Source organism: Morone saxatilis, unplaced genomic scaffold (assembly GCF_004916995.1).
Source record: "Morone saxatilis isolate NCDOM2014 unplaced genomic scaffold, NCSU_SB_2.0 Contig0, whole genome shotgun sequence".
Classification (NCBI taxonomy): Eukaryota; Metazoa; Chordata; class Actinopteri; family Moronidae; genus Morone; species Morone saxatilis.
Genome location: NW_023339650.1, coordinates 3,536,932 through 3,543,088, shown reverse-complemented (window position 1 = coordinate 3,543,088; position 6,157 = coordinate 3,536,932). Strand labels below are relative to the sequence as shown.

The 6,157-nt window shown below is 38.9% G+C and overlaps 1 protein-coding gene across 1 annotated transcript in view; it reads left to right on the top strand.

Moving 5' to 3' along the window:
- rsu1 (Ras suppressor protein 1) overlaps nucleotides 1–6,157 on the top strand; it is a 30,600-nt gene that overhangs the window by 14,849 nt on the left and 9,594 nt on the right. Inside the window, exons 7-8 of the mRNA XM_035674252.1 lie at nucleotides 1,673–1,787; nucleotides 2,866–2,998. Of these exons, the coding sequence (XP_035530145.1) occupies nucleotides 1,673–1,787; nucleotides 2,866–2,998 (248 nt within the window). The remainder of the gene's footprint in view (nucleotides 1–1,672; nucleotides 1,788–2,865; nucleotides 2,999–6,157) is intronic.

Below are 6,157 nucleotides of genomic sequence, written 5' to 3'. Positions count from 1 at the left end.
ATTCTGGTACCGGTTGATTCTTAGTTCATCTGTCCAAAGAACGACTGTTCCAGAACTGGGCTGGCTCCTTTAGATGTTTTTGGGCAAAGTCTTAATCTGGCCTTTCTATTTTTGAAGGCTGATTAGAGGTTTGCACCCTTGTGGTGAACCTCTGTATTTGCTCTCATGAAGTCTTCTCTTTATGGTAGACTTAGATACTGATACACCTACTTCCTGAGAGTGTTGTTGGGTGGATGATGTGAAGGGTGTTTTCTTCACCCATAGAAGAGGATCCTTGCGATCATCCACCCACTGTTGTTTTACGTGGACGTCCAGGCCTTTTTGAGTTCCTGAGCTCACCAGTGCGCTCTTTTTTTCTCCAGGATGTACCAAACTGTTTGATTTGGCCACCCCTACTTTTTGGGCATTTTTTGAGCACTTTTTTATTTTTTGTTTGCATCCTGACTGGAGAGAGAGCCTCCATACCGGAGGAGCTGAAGAGGAAACGGCGAGGCTGCAGAGCGGGGGTTAAACGGGAGGATGAAGAAGAGGAGGTTTTAAACTCTTCATCCTGGCAGTTCATCACTGGAAACAAACGTGGCTACACGAGCATATACCGGACTCCAACGTCACCATTTCCGGCTTCCAGATGGTTCGAGCCGACAGAGACAGCACCGCGCCCGGCAAGAAGAAAGGAGGTGACTGCCGTGCTCTTAAAACAACTGGTGGTGTAACCCGGGCACGTCTGTGTGAAAGAGGTCTGCAGCCCGGACATGTTATCTGCCATGGGAACCTTTCCAGTGTTATCGCCATCCACTGTTTATATTCCCTCCATCTGGGAAGCAGAAGCAGCGTGTGACGTCATCCACACTTGTGACTGCAGGACTACAAACGAAACACCCGGAGGCCTTTCATCATCATCACAGGGGACTTCAATCACATTTCTCTCCCTCGTCTACACTCCCAAACCTTCCACCAAGTTTTGTCACATGCACCCACCAGAGGACCAATAAGACTTGGACCTGCTGCATGCAAATGTTTCCTGTTTTTTTTTATATCTGTAGCCTATTTATTTCACTCACAATGTTGCTGTGACAAGGGAATTTCCCATTGTGGGATTAATAAAGCTATCCTATCTATCCTATCTATCTACTATCTATCTATCTATCTATCTTCTATCTATCTACATCTATCTATCTATCTATCTATCCCATTTTGCAGCCTAAGGATGGTTGGTTTCACCTTCCACTTGAGAGCTCCTTTGACCACATATTGTGGGTTCACAGCAACAGCTTCAAATGCAAATTCCACACCTGGAATCAACTCCAGACCTTTTACCTGCTTAAGTGATGATGTGTTAATGACGGACTAGCCATGCAGCCAATGAAATAGCTTTGGAGTATGGGTCCAATTACCCTTTGGTCCCTTGAGGCGGCTACATATTAAAGAGCTGTAATTCCTAACCTTCCTCCAATCTGGATTGTGAATACCCTCAAATTAAAGCTGAAGAGTCTGCACTTTAAGCCATATTGATTATATAACTATCTTATCTTGAATGTTTTAGTAAACAGCTAAAATAACAGAACTTGTGTCAGTGTCCAAATATATATGGACCTAACTGTATATAATGTCAGAGCTTGTGTGTTAAAATAGTGTGTCCTGTTTTTCTTCTTCTTTTTTTCCTCCTGTCCAGTTGAGTCTGAGGGATAATGATCTGATTTCGCTGCCTAAGGAGATAGGGGAGTTGGCTCACCTCAAAGAGCTTCACATCCAGGGAAACAGACTGACTGTCTTGCCCCCTGAACTTGGTACTGACCACACATACACTTACTGTATAAGCTAATCACACAAACTCACATGAATCTTGAAGGAGTCCAGTCAAAATCCAAAACACCTACCTAATATCTATTAAAACCTAGGGCCACACTCTGTGCTAGATGAAAATAATCAACTATGTAGGTTCAAATTTCAGAGGTTCAAAGATTTATTTGACACATATTTTCAGTATGTGCACATGCAAGGGTAGCATACTCCACCCTTTTTCAATCAATTCAGTTTTATTTGCATAGCACCAAATAACAGAATAGAACATAACAGAAGTTATCTCAGGACACTTTTCAAATAGAAAAGGTCTAAACCATAATGAAATGAAATAATGAAACCATATGAAATTATTTATAGAGACCTAACAATTCCCACCATTAGTAAATACTTGGTGACAGTGGCAAGGAAAGATTTCCTTTTAACAGGCAGAAACCTCAAGCAGACCCTGGCTCTAGGTGGGCAGCCATGGAATATCATACAAAATATAATTTATTTAATATTATAATAATAAGATATACTTACTTACAACTATAAGCCTTATCACAGATAATAGTTTTTTTTAATCCATTGTGAACCATTAACCTTTGGACCAAGCACATCACGTTTAGTCTGTAACTCCCAGACAGCAATATGAGGAGGGACAATGGGCCTGGTATCTTCTTAGAAGTAAGGATTTAGAACAGAGACATTCTTTGAGTGTCTAGAAAAGCACTTATAAATAAAATGTATTATTATTTTTATTATTATTATAGATTTATCAGAAATCATTTTCAAATCATTTTCCCATTTGAAGTAAAATAGAAGATAAAGCAGGGTATGCTTTATGCGACCTTGTGATTGAAGTCATTGAGTCTGTCCAGCATGATGCACAAAACTCATATCAAATATGAATCAAGATTCTGTTACTGCATAGTTTAATTCTCTCCTCAAATCTTATAAACATATTTTAGTGTGCTGTTTATCTGTAATATGAGAACTTGTCTGATCAGGGCAGCTGCAGTATTACACACGTGATGAATGTGATCAGTTCTATTGTATGTTTGTGTGTTTCTCTGTCTCCAGGTAATCTGGATCTGACTGGTCCAAAACAGGTGTTCAAAGCAGAGAATAATCCCTGGGTTACTCCCATTGCAGACCAGTTTCAGCTGGGTGTCTCTCATGTTTTTGAGTATGTTCGCTCAGAGACCTACAAGTAGTAAGTAATAACACTTTTTCATTGAAAAAATATTTTTATTAATAAATATTGGGGACTTGCAACCCTGACTGATTTCTACTGATCAAATAATACATTTTAAATAAACACATTTTTTACCTGTAAATCATTATTTACTGTATTTTTGCTAATCAATCAGTTGATTGAATAACTGGGGGTGTAATGTGTGTGATGTTTAATGTCCGATACTGTGTAAGTGTAATGTACAAATGTGTGTGTGCTAGAGGACAATTTAAGTCCAAGCAGTCTTCTCTCTAATAGAGGAGAAAGTGTTGGAGGTTGCACTGTGAAGCAGAAGGCTGCTATTAATTCTTTGTTCCAGGCAGAAGGAGATGCCGCAAATCCTCTGTGTGTATGCTTCAAACTGCTGCTCTGAGGCATGCTCTGGAACTGATCCCTGCACTGTGTGACTGTGTGTGAGTGAGACAAAAAGACCACGGTCTCAAACATATTCCATTCAATGTTATGTTTGCGTGTGTGTGTGGACATTTTTCCAGATAGTGCTGTTATTCAGACTCATAGTGGCAGATATAAATATACAGCAGCTGACAGTGCACTAGGCCCATTTTGAACTCATCAAAATTGAATAATTATAATAATAATATATTGCAACCAATCACTCTTTGGATCCGAATCTACATTTCAGAAATGAATGCTGGTATAAAGTATCACAGATTCTTGTTGGATGTATATACAACAAATATATACAACCCTGTGTTGTAAAAAGAAGCAATAGCTCACGAGATGCTGTGATATGGTGTGGTTCGGCCCCACACAACCTGTGGGTCATTGTGATTCTTTGTATGTTCATTGAAGGCCAGTGTTGCAAACTAAGTCCATCTGTGTTGATGGTGAAGGATGTGGGTTTGAGCTGCCGATTGTCCTTTTTTCCCCTGCGTCTGAAGTGTAGCTGAATGTCAAACCACACTCTGTTTACTAGCCCCTCGAGAGTGTTAGGATCCAGCACCTTCTTAATCGCTTTGAAATCATCCTCTGATATTGAAACACAATGAACCGTCATGTCGAGTCCTTTTTTTCTAAGGGATTTCACAACGCTGGTGAATATATTGTTGCCGTTGTAACTGCTGTAATGGTTAAGTCCAGCATGGAAACCAGCATATCTTCTCAAGCCATTGAGCTATAGTTTCTGACAGTGACATAGAAATCTCACAAAATTTAATTCACCCGCTCCTTTTGCTTGTCTTACGGTCTACAACTACACCTTTATTCTTACACCAGTTTTGTTCTTACCAGCCTATTTTGTTTGCTTAATGTTTTTTTTTTGTCCAGGTTGTGGACCTCCTCTTTACATATATTTGCATGTCATATGTTTGGTTCAGCAGGTGACTTTGTGTGTTGGTGTTTTTCCTCTGGAGATATACACTTCTCAATCCACTCATCCATAGTTATGGAGGTCAAAGTTGACCTTAAATGTTTTCATTTTGCACCAGTTAGTTAGACCTACATTTTTTCCTCAAGTGGAGTTATACCAAGTTGTAACAAGTAATTAGATGTCATAGCTGTTATATAAAGTTATTTTACTACTGTAAGGAACAAATAAGATCCCTTAATTCGAGCTATCCATTTTATAATAATAAATAAATTCACCTTGTACAGATCATAATTCACCAGATGGGTGACCTAAAGTGTTAAACTAATTGCCCTCTAGAGAAAAAATGAAATTTGCCTGAAACATTCACACATTAGGACTCAAAAGCTGGGACATCTCTGTGCCACCTGTTCACTGTGTTAGATTTAGTGGCTCTGTTTGCACAATATGGCAGAGATGGAATATAATATTCATTATATTCATTATGAATATTGTTTTGTTTTCATTTGTGTACAGACACCTGAAAATACAATCATTGTGTATCATTACCTTGGAATGAGAGAGGGAGAAACTCTGCTCCACTAGTGGAGAGGGGATCACTTCAGCTCTTTTCCATACACATTTGGCACTTGGCACACTAGCCCAGTGAAACAGGTATTTGCATCTCCATTACAACAAGGCTACCCACTTGAAGGTGTGTATTTACAAGCAGAGAGAGTTGTAATGGTCGAGGTACCTCAAGATTGAGTGAAGATAGGGACCGACGTTACGGAGAACAAAGCAGGAATCAAATAATATGTAGACTTTAAGAATAAAAACAAGTCAACAGTCTGTTAATCAATCATCAATAATACACTTACATATTTTACAAAAAACAAAGACATTTTTTAATAACTAAAAGCAAGAATTATAGCCTACATAAGTTATTTACCTAGAACATTGAGAAACTATTGAGCAACTACAAATAATATAGACTAGTTGGTAATTAAATGAAAAGATTCTGTTATTTGAATTCATTGTATGTTATTCTGTTGACAACAGTAGCTTGTTGGGCTTGTCTGTGCATATGTTATTAATTATTAATGACAATTTGGTAGTGCTCTAAAATACACAGTATGTTCAGTGCAGCATTCTATTACTGTGTCTGTGGCTGAGTGAGTTATATTGATGCTGAATTAAGAAGAAGCCGGTCGACAAACATGTAACATGTTTTCTCATGACTGTCCAAACACAAGGTAACTGTAGTAAGTATGATAAAGTTGTCTGACATTGACTGCAGTTATTAGTCTTATTAATGGATTAATAATGTGTGTATTGATTGCTAAGCCTAGCTGATCAGGATGATTATCAGCTAATTGTACAGTTTCTAACAGCGGTATGCTATCAATGGTTGCCTTTGTGCCCGTTTTTACATGATGTGATTGATATTAATGGTGTTATTACTAGCTTCTGAAGAACTATAGTTTCAAAACCAGTCGGACTGGTTGTAAAAGATCTTGTAGTGTGTGACCTCCTGTTGCTGATCAGTCACGTAATGTGAAATCCACAACGACTTCAAGACTCCAGAGATCTCACAACTTTTGTAGTGTCTTGTAGTGTGACCAAGGCTTCAGAGAATCAGAGAAAATGCCTGTCTCTCTGGTCTCCTGTACAGACATGAGTTGAGTCTCTGAACACACGCTTATTTGAGGGGGAGAAGGGGCGGTCATGGGTTGGCCATTGTCGGTGAGACCTCACAGCAGGCCGCAGTTACCTTAGCCAAAAAGCATGGCATTTATATATGTGTATACACTGATCAGCCAAAACATTAT